A 25,423-nucleotide genomic window follows, 5' to 3' on the forward strand; every position below is an offset into this window, starting at 1 on the left:
TGGTATGTTTTTTATTTTGTGTATACATGATTAAAAAAACTTAACAAACAGTGTGCGTTCTGATATAGAGACCATAGTACTTAGCCGGTAAAATATCATGACAAATACATGGCTAAAAATGAGAAACTGTCATAATACAAGTTTCAGGCGTAAGGGTTGAACTACATTATAAACAATCATAACAACAGACGTTAATCTTTAAAAGTTGAAAAGAAATACAATGTTTTACTTGTTGACTTGTTTCATTAACAGTTCATCTAAAAACACCAGAATTGTACCTAAAACTTCATATCGTCTTCATATGAATAATAAATAAGAATCTATAAATTCGTAATGATGTGAGGACCAATAAGAAAATGGTGATACAATTTTATTTGTTAGACCATGGAACATATAGTGTGACGTACAATGGAAATGCAATGAACTATTCATGCACATTTGATTTAGCTGTATGTGGTATGCATTTTGATGTGTTGTTTTCTGTGCACTATCTGCAACACTATGAATGAATATGTGTCTTTCAGTAACCGAAAATTGCAACGTGAGTACTATCCTATCCGTTATGTGAACATGAAGGAGTAATCTTAAGTTGACTTAAACAGTTGATTACTATTTCCGATTGAGCGACGTATAAACATAGCAAAAACTATAGCAAAACCCCATTCATTATACTGCAGTGATATTTTCTTCTAAATGATCGATTACAATGATTGGAGATGTTCCTTAAGCCCTTGCAATCCTAACTCGACATCTAGATGTTACGTCAGTGAGATGTCACTGACCCTCTATTTGAAGGTAATTGACTGCCTTCAATGCCTTCCATTTATCTCTGAGACGGAACTGAAGTAGACGATTCTCCCAACGAGTAAATAATGTGATTTCAGTGTATCGTTTGTGGTTGCAAATATGACACTTTAAGCGCATTCCTCTCAAAACTTAGTAATGCACAGTGCGTATGATTTTTCTTTGAAGGTTTATCGACACTAGAGAAGATATTCGAGGATAAGATAATGCCTAGACAACATGCAACTGAACAAACTCAATGGCAAACACTGGTGACACTTACGCAGTAAAAATAATGTATTATGTTTAATTTCAATATAGTATTTTGTTGCTGACAAAATTTTGTTTTCAGTGACATAATCTTAAGTTTTATAGTGCACTAAACATGCGTATTTAAATGGGCCATTTGTATTACCATTGTTTGTCTTGATATAAACATATTATTTACTAATCGTATTTGATGTAATAGTTATTCTTGATTTTGGAACACATTAACATAGCAAACATTCTTCGAAAGGCTTGACACAAACCGTGGCAAAACGTTAATTCGTGTACTTTGCTTGAAATACATATTTTACGGGAAACATAACATTTTAAATTATAGGTATGTAAGAGATAATGATTTAATTATTGAATTAGATATTGAAACCCTAGCGCCGCGCTCAACTTGTGACCAAGGCAAGACTCGCTTTGGAGACTACCTAGAAGGTACACGCAAAACTATCAAAAATATGTGCTGTACACATAATGTTTACACCTTAGTGGATTATTTATTAACGGCGCGAACTAATTTTATTGTTAGGATTATAAATTGTATGTTCACAATTTCCGTACTTCTCTAATCATCCGCCAACTGACCTTTGAGCTCCGCACGAATAATGATTTTATATCAAATATTAATAAACTGATTCATTATTTTAAATTGTACTCTGAGATCTAATGCGGATCTAAACGTTGCATATCTTGCGATGTACATAATCTGGAAAAATGCTATAATCGCAAATTGATTTTAAAATGATACCCTGATTTTCTAGTGGTAGAATGCTTACACTATTTAAATTTAAAAAATGTTACATATTTGTAGATTATACAATTTTAGAATATAGAATTTATATTTTCTGATAAGAGTAAAACAAACAATGGATAAACGAAGAGTGTACATTTACGAAAGCTTTATACGACTATTTTCTAAATAAAATTGACGTACACTAGACCAACTGATTGCTATGAGGTAGGATTACGCTTTGACGTGTATGTAAACAAAACTAAATAAAACAAATCGCATTGTCGCCATCGTACTATCGCGTTGTCGCAATCGTACTATCGAATTGTCGCCATCGTACTATCGCATTGTTTCTATCGTACTAACGCACTATCGCATTGTCGCCCTCTGGATTTTAATGTGTAACCTTGATGGCATTAACAGTATTCCGCACATTAACGATCAACGACAGCATCTTGCAGACTGAGCGAAATTTTCTTGGTATATATGTGATGGCTGATTTCAAACAAATGGTGTGTTTGTAAGTCAAGAAGAAGCCAAAATGAGCAGCCATTACCAATTAATTTTTCTGAAATATTTACCAAGATGATTCAATAACGTCATAAACAACATGCTTATTATGCATTTTCTAAATAGATATCGTACATACACATATATAACAGCGATTGTTAAAAAAAAATAAAAATAGTATAAGAAACATTAAAAAATATTAACTAAATAATAATTATAAATTAAGAAATACTTACACAAACATTCGGCATATTCTATATTCGTCCAATATTCTATAATATTTTCCAATAGGGGCTCAGAATACTAAATTTTCGTAATCGAGTGCGTACACAAGTCAGGCTCAAACTCATCAGTATGGTTTAATTTATATATCCATCGTGTTGTCTTCAAAGAGTGTTCGTCAGGTTTTGGCTCGAAATTGCAAGCTCTTGACATGCGTGTTGTTCTTACTAAACTTAAGCGCAGGGACGTTGATTAGCACGTCGCTAATCAGATTAACAATATGTCCTTATTATCTGCAGTGTGTCGCTAGAAAGTGTATTCGTTAAGAATCATTCGTCGAGTCGTTTCCAAGTTTTCGTTTACATGCATATCCTTACCTATTATATGGGATACACGAGGTGTATATATATATATATATATATATCACTCATTTTCGTCTATTCCGAGTCAGCAGAGAAATGTCCCGCGGCCAGAACTAGAAACACCGCACCCCCATTCATTTAGGCCATTGAGTCTGATTTCTCTATAAAAAAAACACTTCTTTTGCGTTCAACTCGTATCTTGCTTCTCGGAGAGTATTATAAGAATGTTGCTGCCAAGTCACAATTATCCGTTGGAAGAAGTTTAATTTTCCAGTTCCAGTTTCTTAACAGTAATATAAAAGAGATGTTCTGAAGTAACTTCTACAATATATTATAAAAATGTATGCCTCATTAACAGCCAAGTTTGCTGAACCATCAATTTGGCAGAATGCGTATTTCAATAAGTTTCATAATAAATCGTAAAGACAGTGCCACCCTCTGTCATTTTGTTGCATGAAAGCCCTCGGTGAAATAAATACACGCTCTGCACTGTTACACTAATACCGCCAGCAGATTGTACGAAGATGGTAACCCTTCCAGCGCCTCCAAGAAGTTCTCTATCGCTATCATGTTCCTCTTATCGCTGGTTTGACAGCCCTTTGTTGTATTTTGTTGTATAGCAACATGTGTGCCGATGATAAGTAAGTCCAACAATTCAAAGCGGTAGGTGCTAGTTACAACAAGAAATTGCCGAACCAATAAAGCGCATGTCCCGAGTAATGCTCTGATGTCCCCGTTGGGAATCTACTGCCAACAATGAATACCATCAAACCTCTGCATTTTGCGTTATCCAAAATGTGCAGGAATTTTTAATCCTCTGTTGTTGATCGTATTCCTTTAAAATCATAGTCCACAGATAGTCGCTTCATATGGAGAAGAAAGATTTCCGAATGGCCCCGGCCTTTTGAATCTTATAACCCCAGAGGCGGCTCGGCATAAGATTTTATCAAATATTCAGTGTGTATGACTTTTCTATAAATTTGGCTCATTTTTTGTTTCTATACCCAGTTTGATGTGACTGTGCGCCAATTTGACTAGGTGTTCATGAAATAAAAACAGAACATCCCACATACTAATACAGGTTTGCAACGGTATGTTCAAATGCAGTATAACGGTTAATTTAAAACATAAAATTTCAACCAATATTTATATTTATATACCACGTAGCTCTAATGTATATAAAATATGTGCAATACGTCACATTGTAAGTAGAATGTGTCGACACATTGATCAATGCGATTGGCTAATATATAGATTCGTTTAACGGTGCATGCAATTGTTTTCACTTTATTCAATAAGGGGCAAAGTGATCAACGAGAAGGTAACATTATCAAACCTAACACTTCTCCGTCTACTATCAATTAATCATGAAACGTAAGACAGCTTTGTATGCATGAACTCTAGGCCGCATAACTGTGCTTAATCTTTTCATATTTATGTTTTTTTTTAAATATCGTTACGTAAAAGTATCGTGCGGTGAAATCTTTGTATTTTAAAAATATCAGAGTATTTTTATAACACACGTCAACATAAAATGCATATTTAGGTAGTTATCGTCTTACAATGTAAAGAAGTGAAACTCCAGCTGCTGGAGTAGTATTGAATTATTATTATAAACAATTAGTAGGTCCTTTATTTCAGGCAAGTGACCGATTGCTAAAACAGTACAAAACAGGACAATACAGCACAATACAAAACAACATAAACACAAATAAGAATAAAGCTGGGGTCACCGCCTTGGAACGGTCAATGCAAAGCATTGGGGGTTTAAACCGGTTTTGAAGACCTGTAAAATACCTTAACTAGAATGATTATAAATTAATTATAATTGTTTTATTAAGTTGTGAATAATCATGTAATAAGTTGTTGATAATAGTTTGAGTTTTTATATTTATAAGTATTTTTGACAGCCAGTATGTGTGACAAAAAATACAAAATACCCTGCCTGTCAGGCATATTGTCGAACATGCCACACCAGTATTTTCTTTACCTGAGCTAGAATTCGTGTGAGCGCTTTGGGTTGTAATGGCCCTCTTGTTTAAAACAGTTATGCATATTTTAGAAAATCTATAAAGGTACTTTTTACCAGTTGATTTTTATTTCTATTATAGAAAATCTATTCGTATGATACTTTAACTACTTTGCTTTATATACATTTAAATATTAACATTTATTATGCAGCAGAAACATGGAAAACGTGACATATTTGAACAATACCCGAACTATCAAATCGTTCTTAGTATTTCAAAATAGCTTGAGATAAACAATGACAGCCTTGATACTTCCTTGTTGCACGATAAGCGAGATTTTCACTTGTATCTTCGATGAGTCAGAATCCACATACAGAAATACCTTGGACACAGAAAAATCCAAGTCATCGCCGTATTAAAACTGAATGAACAAGTAGAAATAGCATGCGTACATAGCATCGATGTCGACATGTCGAGTGTCAATCTAGTATGATGGTCGTCCAGAGCTGTGCTTGAAAGATGACTTGAATGCTAATACACTATACCTGTTTACTTTCTTGTAGACACAGCACATATCTTGTATTTATGTTGAACCTCATTAGATTGGGGAATTTGGCAGTGATTCACTTCTTCCTGACTACCAAGCAATGTAATATGCTATAGCTTGAATTCTGGACTTCGCTTCATTGAAAATGTTTGTATTCTCAATGACTGAACGTTCAATTTCAGGTTGTATGATTTCCAGTCATTTAAACATTGACTGAAATGATTGATTATGTACTAAATATAACATTTACAAGTTCGTGGAAAATTAGTATCCAGATGTGAAATATTTATCAAAGCGAATCACTTCAATTTCATAAACGAATACGTTTAATATGGCAAAACCCATAATGGAAACCTCACGTGACAACTCAAAAATGTAGGTTCGGATATATATACTCCGTGACGATGTTTTCAAATCGTTGTTTTAAGATAATTCTCTTCAAACGTTGGAAATAGGTTTTTAAAACGTAAAGTAAGTTTGAGATGTCATATATTCCCACACGCAGTTGTTTCTTATAATATTTTCGTGTACAAAACATTAAACATGAACGGCACGGAAGTTCAACCTCGTGACGGCTATGATATTGAACTATATGGAATATCTAACGGTTCATTCTACGGCATCCACATTCCAGCAATAGTATGCATCGTCACGAGCTTCACGTGTGCCGTGGCAACTCTTGTGCTTTCCTTCAAAAGCAATAGTTACCGGACATTTTTCACAAGCTGGTCCAAGGGTAATAGATTTGTAGTCTACTTGGCGATATGTGATGGGCTGTTCAATATTGCCCACTTTACGGACCACATGCACATTGTGATCGCAAGAAGTCACGTTTATCCAAGAGGTCTGTGTGAATTTTACGCCTTCACATTGGCCGTATTTATCACATCACAGAACCTTTTGGTGAACATCGTTGCAATAAATGCTTTTTTATTAGTGAGATCAGACAAAAATATATATTTCGGTACGACTGACTGGCGGCTCCTACTTTGGATATTTGGCGCTCCGTTTGTCGGGGCGATCATAGCCGCAGGCCTTGGGACGTTTGGACCAAACGGAACATTGTAAGTTAAGCTTAGACTCCTTGCAAAATAATGATTTTACGTTAATATTATTACGTTTGATTAAAATATCTGCACTTCTGCGACAAACGTATCTTTGTTACAGCTGTTACTTCGATAAAGTGAAAGGAAGAATTACTCAGATATGGTTCACCACTGTGCCAATACTGGTTATCTTTGTGGTGAACGCAGTCCTCTACTTTCTGACTTGGCTCAAAATACACCGGCAGACGTCAAATATCAACAAAACATCTGGCAAGATGTCAACCACGCGGACGACAAGTATCCGCTCTGCTCAAGCCATGTCGCTGTTTGTGGTGGCATTCTTCATTCAGTGGACGGCCATGGGCGTCTTCGGTCTGTGGGGCCTGTTCGTGGCGGAGGTTCCACAACCCATTCATCACTTTGTTGTCATACTGTCGAATACAGGAGGTAAATTGTATAAAGTTGTGCTTTTTTGGTTTCATGCATTTAATATATTATGTAAGATCTTTGTTCGATATTTGAAGCCAACGATCTCGATGTAAATTTGCCGAATGCAACGTAAATCGCTGGTTTTGATACCGAACCAAAGCTCGAATCGTCTTTTAAAGGTTATTGATAATAAAGGCGATGGGTGGATGTTTGAAGTGACTTTGATTTTGTTTCAGCCTTTGATTTAAATTCTACGATTTTTCAGGTCATTCAAATCCTTTGGACGGACACAATTATTATCAAATTATTTCCTGTGCCATTAAGGTAATGAGGCAATTGATGAAAACAATAAGATTAAGAGTTGCAGATTCGAATGTGGGTTTGAATGTACATGTAATTATATTGCCTATTTTTAAAACGCTACATGGCATCACAACAAACCCACAAGACAATAGTTATGACATTTACCCCAATTAATATTTATTCAAACCTTCGACATATTTAGTGAAACATTTATGATTAGAGTAAAGTATATGCTTATCGCTATACATTTGATGGTTAGATATTTTGCAGTTACCTTTTAAGAGATGTAACAGCATATTACATATTTGACATATATTAAGATGTCTAAAAACTGGTCCAAACTGCAGTTTTCTCATATTCGATATTTCAATAGATTTGAGTTAATTCACCTATGTATTTTCACTAAAACTCTTCAATAATGTGTTTCAACAACCACATGATTTGTTGTTTATTTTGTTATTAATGGGATCCTTGTCCGTCAGAACAGTTGGTTTGTTATATATGCTCATGCATTTAAATTTTGATTGACCTTTTGACTTGAAATATCTTTATCTCGTTATTGTTATGCCCTTTAAAAAAAGATAATTTACCATCATGATTGATGTTAATGAGATTTTCATAGTGTTGCAATCCGACCTTAAGCTATTTTGCTTCATTTTGTCCCTCTTTTTGCCCTCCTCGTGTAAACATGTTTCTCACTAGTCTTAGATGTTTCAATATTCATAAGAAATCGTATCTTGCATTTTTGACCGTTGTGATCCTGCTCAGGTACATTCTAAGTTTTTCTTAGTGAATTGTAGTCATACGCATACTATTTTCCATTACTATTCTTGGGCATAAGAGAATGTGTTGTTTCAAATTACCCTGCCGACCCTTAATTTGTGTGCCAACCCTTAGCAAATAACGAAAGATTTTGAAAAACAAAATCATTGAATTGAAGTATAGATGCAAGAAATATATAATGTATCGTTAAAAAGTTGATAAAACTAGAATAGACCTACCTACCCTAACCTGTCTAATTTAGACAGAAGTGGATAAAAACAACTTTTTTGTAGCCTAATATGTTTGTTGTAAATGGTAGGTACCCTTAATCTCGTCGTCTTCCTGATCATACGACGCAGACGACTCGGGATTTGGAAGTCTAACACAAGAACTAGTTCTTTGGCAACTAAAAACAACGCTGATAAAAGTAAAGCTATGACGGAGGAAAACGACAAGGCTGCAAATGATACCCCCTTTTAATGTTGTGCCAAGTGGAATATTTACAAACGGAACAATCGCCGTCTAATATGACGGTTAAAGTGTTAGACTAGGTGACCGTTCGAAAGGAATATCGCAATAAATGTATGTATTGTCGCTTTAATTGCCGTATTTACTTTCAAATATGTGACAAATGAAACGCTAGATACCGAATAAGGTGAGGTATTTTTGTTAACATCCAGTAGTATTTTATATAAGGCCATTGCTAATACGAAATAAGGCGATACGTACAACACACAGGTAAAACTACAACTAAAAATGAAATCAGCGACTTTTGTTATGGTTACCGATTTGGCAATCCAAGGTTTTATGTCATATAAAAGGAAATTTGTTAGGGGTGAAAAACCAAATTGCTCCGAAAGAGCCCCGTTTTGATATATTTTAATCTTAAATGATTTTTGACAATTAATGATGTCGACGATGTAAAAAATACATTATGTGTTGCCAGTCATTTAAAAATATCAAAGTTACAATAATTATACAAACATAATTTATAAAGTATTTATAAAATTGCTTCAACAAAATCATAACTTTCAGAACAAAAAGACAAGTTTCTGGTTTTCGAACCGGATGTATGTCGACGTCATTTTTACGGTTTGAAAGTTTGAAATTAAGATAAGTTTCTTTCCAGGAGGGTTCACATTGTTGCTTTTCTTCATACATGTATTGAATAAATGTATGTTTCGTAAGTAGCTTCGCAATCATACTTAGTGCAATACCCATATACTGTAATACTTAAAGGCATGATTTTATAAGAAAATAAGACTTGTATCCATATTACAATTTAAGTATTACAAACATCATTTTATTAAAGATTAAACATTTTTTATTACATATCTTTTTATTATGTATTGCGTAATGAACATCCCTGTTTGAATTTATGACGAAGGAAGAGAGATAATTCATGAATGAAGCGTTAAAATGTCTCGAGCAGGTTACGTCCGTTAGCCTGGTTTCGTGGTTTAACTTAATTGGTGGGTGACTTCTTTTTTCCAATCACGTGGCTTTCTGAAGGAGGACATTACAGAAAGAACCTTATATCGATTATGTTCTTGCCTATCTTGTACGTTTTGTGAAATAGTGTATATTGTACTAGTGTACATACCATAAAATGCACTAATAAAATCAAGATATTAAACATAAAACCTCCGTACTTCGGATAAATACTTTTGTATAACAGACTGTAATAGATATGAAATTTGCAAAATCCATCGGACCATAAACATTATCTTGCTTATATAAAATTACCAATATTGTATGCATACCATACATCAAAGAAGTACCTCGATGATGTTCTTACTATAACCAAGAAGCAGATTTATGCAAAGCCCAAACCGTATGACAGGGGGAACTCCCGTATTAAGTATGTTATGACTAAAAATATTAACATACATACGTTTTCTATTTGACTTACATGTATAGGTCATGCATAGATATAGTTGCGACGAAAAGCAATATACAACATCGAGGTAAAGTTCAAAGCGTTAGTTACATTGTGTATGTTTTTTATTGTCATGTTTAATATAAGGTATAAATTATGTAGTTCCTTGTTTAATGTATGCATTGTATCACTCTGTGTTTTATGTACACTTACTTTTTATGCGATAACTTATAGTTGTACAAACATATTCGAAATGCAGCCTATAAAACTATTGTAGACATACATAAACGAAATATTGACCTATTGTAAGGAACCGTTTATACAGAGTTCCTGTCAGTCATAAGCTCCTGTCATAAACTCCGTTCTCTATTGTCTGAAATGGCTAAACATTCATCACACGAAAATTAGTATCAGTAAAGCAATGAAAATTATGTCCGCTACAAGAAACGCCAATATGATTTTAGCCGATTCCTTGCTTTCGGTCCACAACATAGTTATAGGATCTGCCAACAAAGAGAGGATGTGCTGATGTGGATCAATAGTCCCCTGCAGACCATTAATGATAATGTTAATACTAACGAAGTTGGCTCTTTGAGCGAATACGGAAAATAACCTTTGTTAGATATCCTCTAACATTAACGAATTGTAAAATTGTATGATTCTTTCTGTTTAATTTAATTTTTTCTTAAATCAACCACATTCATTGTCTACATATTCGGACTGTTTTGTAAAAGGTTTAAAGGAAACGCTGTACATGATGAAAGAACATAAATTATTTACACCATTATGTATAAAAAGAATGACATCACATATAGTTCGTTAAACAGGGCTTTGTTTGAAGCTTATACTTAATCCAAGTGAAAGCTTTGCGCGTGTAAATAGCCAATCAGCGCCATAGAGTCCATATCGTATTGAACTCGTATTGATACCCCTATTGAACACTATTCGTTACGTCATGTTGTCACCTCGACGGCAAAGAAATCTTCTTATAGTGTAAACCGTGTTCATAGTGTTTAACATGATCTTACACAGTTTGCGTGTCCATGCCTTTACCTCTTGTTTATGCAAACCTTGTGGTTTCTAGATTTTATGTCGTTAAATATGTTACAATGCGTTGAGTTGTATTGTAAGTCGTATATTGATTTTAATGCACGAGGGATGAGATGCGAAACAAAAGTAGCTACTCCGCAAATGTGTGCATACCACAGCATAATACTGATTTTATGGTAAGTAAAGGTCACACAAATGTAACACCAGGTGTTAAATAAGTCTTGGCTGTATATCATAGCCTTAAAGGTGGAATGCAGTTGCAATGTTGCGTAATATAATTTAGCGACAACGCCTTACAGCCTGATATCATACCAACCCAACGCCTTACAGCCTGATATCATACCAACCGGTAAATCAGTACTAGTTTTGCCAATAAGAATCAATTTGGTTTGGTGGGGGTTACGTTAAGCCATAACGAAGTGTGTATTCATCAAACAACGCTATTTTGAGACATCAACATCCATTATTATTCATTCTCCTCCTTTAGGAAAGTATAATTACACGTTGCCCTATCAGTTTCGTACCGACGAATTCATTCATGGTTGTGCCTTGGCTATAAACGAAATTGAACTTCAGAAATACATGTTCTAGTCAATAATTGACCATTGTATAGTATAGAATTGTTCGTGATATAATAAATGGGAAGCAAGTGCTTCATTTTATTTTATGTTTCAAGTGATAACTTACAGGGTGATTAAGTGAAATTGTATTTCCATTATACACCAAACACAAAGTAGGATTAAATGTTAAGTAAGTGGAGCATCGTTTGATATTCATAATGCCTTTTCTCATGACGGTTTTCCATTTTATTAAATGTCTCAAGTGATAGCTAATATGATGATGCAGTATAAATGTATTTCAATAAAACATAAAAAAACATAGTACATTTAAAATATGATTACATGTAAAATAAGTATTACATTGTACGAACTTCATTTTTTCCTATAACGGTTTTCCATTTAAGATTTACTGTATTTAATAACGAGGTTGTTAGCCGTCGTTTATTAATTTCCTTACATACATAAAATGAGTTTGGGATAAGTCGATACAATTAAACAGCACGCCGGATATGCGGATACTTTGATAACAGATGACACTTCGATAACAGAGATCAACAAAAGCCACGCGCGAGAGAAGAGTTCTTCAGCTTTTTTGCATTTATGTTCGGTTCATTTGGTTTTCAGACACGGAACAGTGTTTGGTCTATTAATGGATTAGCACTTTGTATTGTGTTGAAAGAAATTCGCGGAAAAAACGGGCGATTGTTTAAAAAAAAGGATAAAATTCCATTCATAATAAGCATGCATTGGATGATTGGTACATATTTCAACAAAATACAAATACTTGAAAATAAATCAAGAACGTGCTTACTACCCAAAATAAAAGATCAAAATGTCCATTAATGTTACACCATGTTATCTTTTAGTTTACTAACGTATTTAAGAAAACTCAAATGTTTAAAATGTTGGATGCCAAATTTTCATGGACACTTCTTTGACCGATCATCTCAATGACACTTCTATTCCAGATAACTCGACACTTTTTACCACATGTAACACACTCTTTTTAGTGGATCAGAAATGCAGAATTCACTGTGGAATACCGTTAGAGCAAGCAGGCAATACATAAAAATTATGTACTAACGTAAATTAAAAACGAATTACCAAAACCTTTTCTTATCCCTTTGAAATATGATTATGATTTGTATAAATATGAAAGATAAATGTGAAACTACCGGTAATTCGATATGTGTGATGAGTACAGTCTAAATGACAATATATTATCCAGTTTTCGAGTCAGCCAAAAGCCGGATCTTAGCATAGTACACGAGCTTAAGCAATTTTAACTAACGTTTTTTTGTAGCGAAACGGTTGATCTAACGCATATATAATTATATCCTAATGAAGAACTAAAATCATTTACTTATATATTAGATAGCATTTCACGAAGGATCACTCTGCTTTAACTGCTACTCAGAGAAAAATATCAGCAGCGATGCAGGTCCGAAATGCTTTTAACCAATAAAGTGATTAAGGGTCAGGTACGAAATGCTTTTAACCAATTTATGGTCAGGCAAATCTCACTTCGAATTAACGTTATCATCGCGTAAATTAAATTATCCCTATAATCAGAGCTCAATATAACGACGGTCATCCATTATCTTATTAATGTTGTGGCTACGCATTAGTATCATCTTGATGGTGCGTTTCTAATCAGCACATATGATTTTATGATGAAAAAAGGTGCATTTGCCTCTTTACTTTCCCTCCCGTAATTTAGAGCCTTGCTATAAGTACAATTAAACACGATCGTGTTTAACCCATTTATGCCTAGCGTCCAGGAAAAAGGCCTTGGAAAACAGCGTAGACCCAGATGAGACGCCACATGATGCGGCGTCTCATCAGGGTCTGCGCTTTTTGCTTAAAGTAATTTCTGTAAGAAATATTCTACATATAGAAATAAATATATAAATTATATTTCAACACTAATAAGCATTTTAATCTTCCTTAAAATTGCAACTATAATATTAACAGTATACATTAATAGTAATGTGATTTTTTAAAACGAACATCGCCATTGGTTATATTTGACGTATGTTTATAATTAAGGTGTACATAGATACACAATGTGTCGCGCTTTACTATTCAAATTGATTCGTACTTCAAAATGTTGGGAAAGAATAGCCATAAAATACATAAATCCATTTCTGGTAGAAGATAAAACTCTGTTATCAGAGTGTTCAATTTGTTGAAAGTCTCTGTTATCCGAAGAGTCCCTTATCGGGAATCGAAGTGTCTGCAACTTCACCTTTTTAAACATGCTCTATCTTCGGTTATATTTCATTGAATACTTTCAAAATTTCACTATTTGAAGCACAGTGGAATATCAAACTTTTTTTTTCAATAATTCTTAGTAGTTTTATTGTGTTGAAATGTTTACTGTTCATCCAGTTCATGCTGTTTTCCGACCGAATTTGCTATTTTTTGGGCAAAATCTACCATTCATCCGTGATTTTTTTTCTTCACAATAGAAAAGGATACACCATTTATCAACTCGACCATGTGCCTTGTCTAAATCAAAGCGCTGTAGGCGCTGAAGGCCTGGGGCTAAATTTAGTGTGATGTAAAATGCATTTAGGATGTTTTGTCCGAATTTCTCCCTTTGTCCGAATTTATACGGATTGACCCTAGCGGTTGAGTGCAGAAGCTCAGAGACAGTAAGAAAAGACAATATTTGTGTATATACTACAGTGTACACAGACGTAGGATAACAACACGATACTGGTTGTGGGAACGATATCCTTTTGTGCAACTCTACAGATCTGGTAGAGGTTCGTCTACATAGGCGGTGAAAATATTTAACAACAACAACATGGCCGCAAAAAAATGTTATTGTTGGCGTCAAATAAATCACTTTCAATAGCCTAAAATAGCTTTCTATTACATAGTTAACAAATCAGGAAAACACTCATACTTCCTTTGTAAAGTGTATACAAAAGAAAATCCACTTAAGCCCAAGTCTCTCTATTGCCGGTAGAGCCCCTGTCCATCCCGGTTTGCTAACGCCGGTTGACCGGCGAGGACCGGGATGATTCGTAGAATTTTTTTACGCATTCACACTATTTCCCGGTGCCGCCCCGGTTGAAGCCGGTCAACAGCCCGGCAAAGTCCCGGTCAACCCGGACTGGCTACGGTTTATCCCGGTGAAGCCCCGGAAGAGCCCCGGTTGTCGCCGGTGGTGCCCCGGTTGAGCCCCGGTGAAAGCCGGCAGCGTATCGGCATAGCCCCGGTTGTCGCCGGTAGTGCCCCGGTTGAGCCTCGGTAAAAGCCGGCAGCGTCCCGACAGAGCCCCGGCATACCGTAACACCGCCGGCACTCACCGGGGCTATACCGGCATCAGACCCCGGCAGAGCTACGGCAACGCCCCGGTTTCACCCCGGTCGTCGCCGGTAATGCCTCGGCGGAGCCCCAGTGAACTCCGGTGGCGTCCCGGCAGAGCGCCGGTTTACTTATGTACCGTAGCTATACCGGGACTCAAACGGCAATCAACGGGGCGTTGCCGTAGCTCTGCCGGGGTCTTTATGGAACTACGGTGCCGTCCCGGTTGTTCCCGGTGCCGTCCCGGTTGTTCCCGGTGTCGCGCCGGTCGTTGCCGGTCCTTCCCGGTGACTCCCGGTTCATCTCGGAGGTATTAAACATTTCAATTCTTTCCCGGTGGAGCCCCGGTTTTCCCCGGTTCATCCCGGTTGATCCCGGATCACGCATCAGGGCTCCGCCGGCATCAAAGTGAGACTGGGCCTTTACCCTGATAAAGAACGGTGTACAGATTGCGAACGTTGTCTCACGTAGAACCTTCCGCGCTCGATTTGCGCGCTCGATCTGCGCAGTGAAATATCATATCCGGTAATTTCGTATATTTCCGAGAACTATCATAAATATTTGTTGTTGTTTTATTCATTTTCTTTTTTCTTGAATGCCTCGTTAACGCAAAATAAAATAACTATATCTTAAAATATTTTTATAAATACCAAATATAATGTCTTCAAAAAAATTAATAGACCGTCTAGTGAGGAACTTATTCTCGCATGAATATGCAAACAATAAAAACTATGTCGTAGCCAATGCTTAGCAATTTTGCTTCAATAAAATTTGTTTACAACTTTTATGACACGGTCTTGTTATATAGTGATGTTCTGTATTTACAAGGCGGATTATTGAGATCTGCGAAGAACTTCTTTTATTGCGCATGAATTAAAGGGTAAATCGGAGTTTTCGGAATTTGGTTTTTGGCAGTCAGCCAATTATGACTCGCTCAGAAATTTGTATCATTACTGTGGCCTTGGGGCTACGCCCCAGGCCAGAAACGAATCTTTAGGATACAACTTAAAAACACACTGAGGAACTTACCGCTCGCGCGTGGCTTTTGTTTTGCTCTGTTAGAGAAGTGCCATATGTTATCAAAGTATCCGCATTATCAGCGTGAACAGCCATATTGCGAAAGTTGTTCATATTTTGTAGTCATTAGTTGTTCTCTTATTAGTTTACCATAAACTTGTCTATAAGCAACAATAAAAGAACAGGTTTAATGCAGATTTGAATGTCACAGAATAAGGATGATATTGGAATAAATACAACCAATAATAAACTGTTGATTTATCACTGAGCATTTTAAGTTAGACACATACGTAATGTTATTTCGATTTACATACATTTGTATTATATTGAATTACACTATACTGGAACACATTTGACTACATTTTTTACAAAAATACTTACTGTTTATATGTTTGAGATAATTTATTTTTGCAAGATTTTATATTAATTCAAATACTATTTTAGTGATCAAGTTATTTATTTTTATTTTTCTAACACTTATTTTTTCTAAATATTCAAATATTCATATGATAAACATACGAAAATCTAAAATTGTTTTGTTTCATTTCAACCATTATTCCACACAAAATATCTCAATCATCATATCTAAATAACATGCATAATAAATAAAAATAATTTAGATTTACGTTTTGGACTTTTTTATCAAGTCAACTAAAACACTCACCATGTAAAAATCAAAGCATTCTATCGCTTCTGTTACCAGTTTTACTCCCTTGTCTTATATTACTGTTTGTGTTCACATTCGGCCGGTAAATTGCGTTTATAATATATAATATTAATTTACAAAAAGGTTAAAATTTCGACTTTAAAAAAAAGCATACAGGCAAGATATTGCATAACAATTTTATATCATGTGACAAAATACAAGACGGTTATGTCTTTTGATAATGGAAATGCTTTATTAATAGGATAACGAGAAGTGATAATGTTTCGATTTCCACATTATTAATTTTTTTTTTCATCCATCACGGTCGTACGTTTTCATTACGTTATCCTTACAAAAATATAATTCCAGAAGACAATCTTTAGATATAAATATACAGGTCAAGTGCATAGATAAAAAAACTCGCAGAGGACTGAAAATAAATCCTTGTGGTACCCTAAACATAAAAGCTTGACAGCATGCTTTTGTTGATCTCTCTCTATTTGACGAATATGATTTCATTTACTTCAGAGCATAACATTATTTTACATGTTAAGCATTTACAGTCATCCAGGAAGAGAGCCATTAATATCTTAAATGTTATTTGGTATCTTCTTTCTCAGATATCGATATGTGCGTGATACAAGGATGTGTGTGTACACGCAATGAATGCTATTTTTCCGAAATAAATGAAATGTCGATAACACTTCAGTATTAGTAGTGAGTACTATAGAAATTATTACACAAATCTACCTGTTTACACGCGTATGTTGTTTATTTTGTTTGAATAAATGACAAAAATTGAATAATTGTTTTAATTTTATTTTTTAAAGTTCCACAGATACAGTTCATTTCATTGTCCAAATATACAACCAATGTGTCCTTATCATTGAAATACACAAATAAACTCCCATTGTCGTTCTTAAAAGCAGCTGGTAATTTTATCAGATTGTTCAATTAAATGCAGACATTACAATCACACGCTTTTTTATAAGACAAACATCCTTGATTTCTTATTTAAGGAAACTTTAAATTGTGACGATAGTTTTGGGGGTGACCAAATGAATGTCAAATATTTTAATGAAAATGACAAAACTACGGTTCATAAAATATAATATCTTAAAAATATATATTAATATAATAAAATGAAGATACTTAGTTAATCGAATGATAAATGTACAAATATCACGAAACAAGTTTAAACGTTTCTTTGATTGTCTAATGGCAATACTTTTTATTAATGAGCATCACAGTGTGATTCCATTAATGCATTGAGTGTTATTTCGGATTTTATATCATATGTTGTTCTCTGTTCGAAATCGAAAATCTGTAGTGTCGTAAACAAAATCTGTGAAAGTTCACATTTCAATGTCTTACAGAATAATATGATTTAGTTATATATCTTGGTATTGCAAGCATACTTACTTTAGACGCTTAAATGCGAGAATAATATAACAGCATTTCATATTGACGGCATCCTGTGTTAATAAAATGTTCTTGATGAAACATCATTTAGCAACAAGTCTCCAATAAAGAGTGTATATTAATTAATTCAGCTTAATACCATCACTATCAAGTCAAAACTGATTAGGTTGTCTTAGAAAATATATTCAACCAAACAGAAATATTTAAAATAATCAGTAACATCGGATATCATTTTAAACATTTGATATATTTTTCCTTAATAACTAATATGTAATATTAATAAGGATTTGAACACTACTTGAATGATGAGTATAAATATATAACACATGGTTAATCTTAAATTTATACTTATATTTTTCTTTTTATTTAAGTAATACGTAGAAATGAAGTATAAAAACACACACTCAATATATCACTTTCCACCATATTAATCGCAATTGTATCGCATCAGATACCCAAGACATGCTGTTGAATTGTATTATGTATAATGTAAGTATGGCCATGTAATGATTGAAATCGTCAATAAAGACGTATGTATGTCTTTTATAAAGTGTGCGTTGGATCAGTAAGTGGTCGCAGAACGTATTAACTAATAACGTAAACATCACGTTACGTTAACTCATTTATGCCTCGTGGACTCTCCCATCCTTCTTAATTGGATCAAGTTATTTCCAAAATTAGGGATGTCTGGTATATTTATTTCTATTTTTAGAATATTTCTTACAGAATTTCGTGTAAGCAAACAGTGTAGACCCTGATGAGACGCCGCATTACTTGGCGTCTCATCTGGGTCTACACTATTTGCCAAGGCATTTTTTCAGGACGCTAGGCATAAATGGGTTAATTTTTAACTGACAGGATTTGAACATATAGAGGCCTATTAAGATCATAAAAACAGAACGTGTTCGAAGAATGATCAATAATCGCTTTGCGCTCATCAAAATAAAACGTGCATTCTTGTTTACGTGTATATTTAACCAAAATCGCGACGTGTACAATACGTGTATTTTGCTACTGTTTTCATTCAGTTTCAGCACGCAACTCTGTCTGACCATGTGATGCAAGTGTTTTAGAAATTCAAATGTTATACACGCCTTTAAACACTTTTTAATAGAAAGTTATGCAAAAACGACATTGCGAGTGTGTTGATGGTCTGATAACTATGTATAATGTAAGATACATGGTTTTTGTTCTTAAATCGTAAAAAAGAAATCATCTATGGATACTTATTTGAATTACGAGCCTCCTTGATATTGTATCATCAACCATGCTCGTTAATTGTTATTACTTGCACGGATATTAACCTTAAAACGTCAGGCGCGATTAAATTAAATTTATAATTTGAAAGCGTACAAAAGCACATCATTTAGTACTTTATGATTATAACTATGGAAATAACATTATTTTGATCTGTGAGAGCATTAAGAGCAAAAACATGGACGTAGGTAGCCCGAGTTCAGTAATGCCCATAGCAAAGACATTCAACTTAAAACGGATTGTTTCTTCCCCAATTCTTATCAAACAGTAATAATACGACACATCATTCGACTTGATCCAGAGGTGACAATTATTCGCGGATACGCGGAATTCCGCGGTTGGGTAGTATCTAAGACCATTTTCAAGATCAATAATGTTGAGGAGAGACTTTGGCTGGCGGCTTGGGATGGGTTGAGGGATAATTCTGAAGACAAATATCGTTCATTCGGTAAAAATGTTGGCGTACATATGCAATCGGCTCTTACTATGCTGGGTTCATGCAAGGTTTTGTATCCACAAATAATAAAGCATTTATTGTTCTTCTTCTCGTCCAATCAGGTTTCGTGTCTGTTATACAATCATCCATTTGATTCAATATTGCAGATGACTGTTAGCGTATTGGAAAATGTGGCTGAGAATGAATGCTATAAACTTGAAAGACGAACACAAAATCGACGAATAAAAAAATAAGTTTTTAATAAGTTCATATCAAATGACCTGGACAATAAATCATTGTTACTCTCGGAAGAGACACACAAACGTTTTCATTAGGCGATTTAGTATAACTGAATTTTACTTTTGTTCTACCTAATATTATTGAGGTCGACAGACTCAGGTAGTTTTGGTACTGAATGAGAATTTGCACTTTTTGTTGTCAACAATTTGCATTATGACCCCTGTTTATCAACATCAAGCTCATATTTTGAATTTTATGAGAAACTAAATATTTTACCCGACGCTTACTCAGTGTCCTTAACACAACAAAACAAAGCTTACAATTGAACCGTGTAATTTATAATAACAATATCATATACGTTATATTCCCGACTAAAATGTTTAATCTTTCGTTTATGACATGTACATAACTGTTCTTTCGTAAAAGTTTTTTGCAAAGTATTTTTAAAGATATTGGTTCATTACGACGAACATTGCAGTTAAATGTATCTTTTATGCACTGACGTATTGCATTCTATTCTTTCACAAATAATGTTTGGATGGATTTAACTAATCACACATTGAAACTTGACATAAAACGCTGCCGTTACATAAATTAATGTATATAACGGCAGATTGAAGCTACATGGCCACTAGATAATGTCACGCGTTAGAGCAATTATTACAGCAATTCTTACAGCAATTCTCATATTTAGACCTAAACATCAGACCTATTTTCATGACTCAACACACTAATTGTTTATACTGTATTATACAGGTAGTTTGTGTCTTTCTTTATTTCGAGTGTTACAGTAATGCACAATGAACATTCGTCATCTGTTTCCTGTATGATAAACTATGCGTAGTTAAAAAACAAACATTTATGAAACAAATCAGTGCTAGGTGCATGATGCCCGTATATATCGGCATCGATTTTCGAATGGGTTATCATTTGCATGTAACGGACCGACTAATATTATATATATGACGAAGCCTAAGTGCGAGATATGTTATTTTCATTTGCATTATTCTTGGCTATCGATCTTGAATCTTTTTTAAATGGAAAGCAAATATTTAAAAGCCTTTACAATGCGCGGTTAAATAACATCTTGTAATGTGAATTAATTGTAAATTGTTCATGTACAAGAACCTGCGCTATAAAACCAATGATATTTCTTTTCAATTATGTCAACGTTTGAAGTTATCGAACTCATTTATATGACAGCTATGCCGAAGAGACATTGGTTTTTTGCAAGGTATTAAAGATTAAGACGACATTGGATTTTATATGAGATTGCATAATTATTCTTTCAATACCATATGGTGGTTTTAAACACTTAAAAATAAATTTAATTTATTTAATGCAAGGTTTGCTTTTCAACTATGAACTTAAGTTATATAGATTATAATAATGGATAAATATTTAAGAAAAAATAACGTTAATGTATAAATAATAAAAGTGTTAAGAGATTGAATAAATCATACACATCTTAAAACATAAATAAAAGAATAAAACCATTGAAATGATGAATTCGAATTTCTCACTAAGAGACGGCTATGACCTCGCACTATACGGCATATCCGATGGTACATTTTATGGGATCCACATTCCCGCAATTATATGCATCGCCACGAGCTTCACGTGTGCTGTTTTGGCAATCATGTTTTCGTTCCGGAGCAAGAGTTACAAGACATTTTTCTCGCGCTGGTCCAAGAAAGACAGAATTGTGGTCTACTCCGCGATATGCGATGGGCTTTTCAACATTGCCCACTTTACGGACCACATGCAGATACTTATTGCAAGAAGCCACGTGTACCCTAGAGGTCTTTGTGAATTCTACGCATTCATTTCGGCGGAATTTATCACAGCACAGATTCTCATGGTGAACATCGTAGCCATAACTGCTTTTGTCTTAGTAAGGTGGGACAAACATATTAATTTCGGTACTAAAGACTGTCGCATCCTTCTATGGACATTTGGCGCTCCGTTTGTCGGTGCAACAATAGCTGGTGGCCTTGGAAAGTTCGGACCGACCGGATCAGTGTAAGTAGTGGCACAGATATTCATCCAAGTTTGACAAGTCGAGATTTTTAAATTTTGTTATGTATTATCTCTTAAAATATACTTTCCTTTGCAGCTGTTATTTTGATGGCGTTAAAGGAAAGATCGCTCGTATTTTGTTCACTACTGTTCCCGTAGTGGTAACCTTGGCAATAAACACTGTGTTCTACGTACTAACATGGCTCAGAATACGTCAACAGACAGCGATTATCAGCAAAACGCTTGAAACCATGTCTGCGACACAAAAGGCCAGTTTCAGTTCAGCAAAGGCAATGTCGTTGTTTGTGGCGGCCTTCTTCATCCAATGGGGACCAATGAGCCTGTTTCAAATCTGGAGTTTGTTCGTGAAAGTGGTTCCACAACCAATGCATCACATTATTGTCGTATCTACAAACACCGGAGGTAACTTAATAAAACTAAAGCAATTTTATACGTACAAAAATGTAAAAAGATATTAAACAATAGCATCATTTACAAGTACTACTACATTTCCATGTCAAATCAATGCAGCCATCAAAAGAATAATTTTAATTGTCTTGTTTTTACACATCTCAAACCCAATCATTTGAAAATTCCATAATCCATGGTCTCTTATCATAGGTGCCCTCAATCTGCTTGTTTTCCTTATTATACGACGCCGACAACACGGAGTTGGGAATTCCAACACAAGAATTCACCCTACGGCTGTTCATGCTTCCGGTAGTAACTCGCGGGCTGTGGAGAACACCGAACATAATAATAAAGTTAATATGGATGTAAAGCTCCCTATTGCTATGGCGTAAACATGTGATATGTATTGTAGCTATATATATATATATATATATATATATATATATATATATATATATATATATATATATATATATATATATATATATATATATATATATATATATATATATATATAACATTCTTCTCCTTTTTTTTTTCTTCTTCTTCTTTTTCTTCTTCTTGTTGTTGTTGTTGTTGTTGTTATTGTTGTTGCAGCTGCTGCTGTTGTTGTTGATGTTATAAACAAATTGATAAAACTCAGTGTACAATGTCGCTTTTTGTTTGTTGTTGTTCTTATTTCGGGCAGTTTATAAGGGTTAAACTAAAACGTTAATGAACGAATTAGAAGTAGAAGTATATAGCAGCGGCATCATGCGCAAGAGAACGTCAATTAACACGAGAGATCTAAATTTGCAGGGCAGCCATTTTTTCAAAGCCGACACGAACCGAATTGTACAGATTATGCTTGTCATTAAAACAATTGTGTCACAGAAAGGATAATTAAGTACAAATGTCGGTAATTTTTGCGACTTCGTATTGATTTTCTTTCTAGACCATATATGTGAAAATAATACAAAGAACGAAGGGTAGGGTATTGGTAACACTCAAACATGCACAATTATAAAGTCATCATAATGACTAAACTATTCTTCGTTATAACAGTAACGTAAACATTAAATAATGTCATTCTTATTGTTACTTAAAATATATTTAGATAAAGACTGCATATAAAATATGTCAGGCAGCATTTGATTCACTTTGTTGAAGCAAACAAGCTTATCGGACTACGATTATCATCGTGACAAAATAGAACACAAAGCACCAAAACAACAGCGTTACCAGTTTTACTTGTTTCTTTATTTAAAAAATTTGCTATTTTATTCTGTGTTCTGGTGATTATTTATATAAGAGCATGTTCATTCATACTCACGGTCATTTATAGATTGCTTATTTGTACACAAAAAAAACAAAACAAATCCCAGCGGAAAAAAACGAGAGCAAACTATTCTGTTCCAAAATGTTTATAAATATAGACATTAAAATATGTTCCTAAAAAATCCAAACATAGTTTGGGAAGTAACTTTAGGACAAAAGCTGTTTTGACAAATTTACATACATGATAATTTATTGATGTGTCACATGAAACTATTAACTGAGGGAATTTATATACGTGTGGATATACAATATACAGCTAATATATATTTTTTCTGATCGAAGTGAAACAACGGCATATATATAAAATGGTAATCATCTTCTAAATCAAAGTCAATACAGAGAAGTTAAACACGGTTATATATTTGGACCAGTACACTGCGGACAGACAAGATTTTATGAGCCGATAGACGACTTAAATTGAGTATAATAGTCCAAGTATATCACATAATTGTGCAAACCGCATTTAACAAAAGTTTCTTAACAAATCGTTGTTTTACAAATTAACAGTTTTTAGCTCGTCTTTTTTTTGGAACTAAATGAGCTATTGTCATCACCTTGGCGTCGGCGTCGGCGTTGGCGTCCGGTTAAGTTTTGCGATTAGGTCCACTTTTCTCAGAAAGTATCAATGCTATTGCATTCAAACTTGATACAATCATGAGGGGACTGGGCAGGCAAAGTTAGTTAACTCTGGCGTGCATTTTGACAGAATTATGTGCCCTTTTTATACTTAGAAAATTGAAATTTTTTGTTAAGTTTTGTGTTTAGGTCCATTTTATTCCTAAAGTATCAAAGCTATTGCTTTCATACTTGCAACACTTACTAACTATCATAAGGGGACTGTGCAGGCAAAGTTATGTAACTCTGACTGGCATTTTGACAGAATTATGTGCCCTTTTTATACTTAGGAAATTGAAAATTTTGTTAAGTTTTGTGTTTAGGTCCACTTTATTCCTACAGTATCAAAGCTATTGCTTTCATACTTGCAACACTTATTAACTATCATAAGGGGACTGTGCAGGCAAAGTTATGTAACTCTGACTGGCATTTAGACGGAATTATGGGCCCTTTATGCTTTCATACTTGGAACACTCGCAAACTATCATAAGGGGACAGTAAAAGGGCAAGTTGCATAACTCTGGTTGTCATTTTTACGGAATTATGGCCCTTTTTCGACTAAGTAACTTTGAATATATGGTTAAATTTTGTGTTTCGATCCACTTTACTTCTAAAGTATCAAGGCTATTGCTTTCAAACTTCAAATACTTTCATGCTATCATGAGGTTACTGTACCTGGCAAGTTGAAATTTACCTTGACCTTTGAATGACCTTGACATTCAAGGTAAAATTATTAAATTTTGCTAAAATTGCCATAACTTCTTTATTTATGATTAGATTTGATTGATACTTTGACAAAACTACTATTACCTGACATACCACAATAGACTCCACCCAAACCATCCCCCGTGCCCTCCCCACCTCCCCCCGAATCCCCCCCCCCCCTATTTTTTTTTATTTTTTTTATTTTAAGATCATCTCACAAATGACCACCACACCCTCACACTATACCCCCCCCCCCCCCCAATTTTTTTTGAAACGGTTTAAAAAACACAAATATTTATTTTTATTATTTTATTTTTGAAATACCGTCCAACCATCGCACCCAAGAATCACCCCCCCCCCCCCGATTTTTTATTTTTTGCATTTTTTTTTTGCATTTTTTTCCGCATTTTTGGAAGATAATGTAATAAATGTCCACACACCCACACTATACACCCATCTTCACTCCACCTCTACCTCCTTTGTGATTTAAATTGAGAGTCCCTTCACCTTTAAAAAGAAAATAGATGAGCGGTCTGCTCTTGTTTAATATTTGTAATGGGTACATTGGACATTAAATATGAATACGTTATCCGT

At 34.5% G+C, this 25,423-nt stretch overlaps 3 protein-coding genes across 3 annotated transcripts in view; all 3 read left to right on the forward strand.

Moving 5' to 3' along the window:
• LOC127879036 (uncharacterized) overlaps nucleotides 1-8,852 on the forward strand; it is a 465,202-nt gene extending 456,350 nt beyond the window's left edge. The window contains exons 2-4 of the mRNA XM_052425628.1: nucleotides 5,580-6,461; nucleotides 6,565-6,890; nucleotides 8,257-8,852. Of these exons, the coding sequence (XP_052281588.1) occupies nucleotides 5,941-6,461; nucleotides 6,565-6,890; nucleotides 8,257-8,417 (1,008 nt within the window). The 5' untranslated portion in view covers nucleotides 5,580-5,940 and the 3' untranslated portion in view covers nucleotides 8,418-8,852. The remainder of the gene's footprint in view (nucleotides 1-5,579; nucleotides 6,462-6,564; nucleotides 6,891-8,256) is intronic.
• The window catches only part of LOC127879042 (uncharacterized), a 484,339-nt gene that overhangs the window by 274,127 nt on the left and 184,789 nt on the right, over nucleotides 1-25,423 (forward strand). The gene's annotated exons all lie outside the window — the stretch shown is intronic.
• On the forward strand, nucleotides 21,267-23,074 carry LOC127877183 (uncharacterized). Its single transcript, XM_052422846.1, has 3 exons — nucleotides 21,267-21,784; nucleotides 21,879-22,071; nucleotides 23,066-23,074. Exons 1-3 carry the CDS (start codon nucleotides 21,267-21,269, stop codon nucleotides 23,072-23,074), a joined length of 720 nt encoding a protein of 239 aa, XP_052278806.1.

Source organism: Dreissena polymorpha, chromosome 4 (assembly GCF_020536995.1).
Source record: "Dreissena polymorpha isolate Duluth1 chromosome 4, UMN_Dpol_1.0, whole genome shotgun sequence".
Taxonomy (NCBI): Eukaryota; Metazoa; Mollusca; class Bivalvia; order Myida; family Dreissenidae; genus Dreissena; species Dreissena polymorpha.

Bases quoted from the DNA above. Each gene is read 5' to 3' on its own strand.
- LOC127877183 (XM_052422846.1), top strand. From the start codon at position 21,267: ATGAATTCGAATTTCTCACTAAGAGACGGCTATGACCTCGCACTATAC. The intron at 21,785-21,878 runs GTAAGTAGTGGC...TTTCCTTTGCAG, and splicing joins TTCGGACCGACCGGATCAGT to CTGTTATTTTGATGGCGTTA.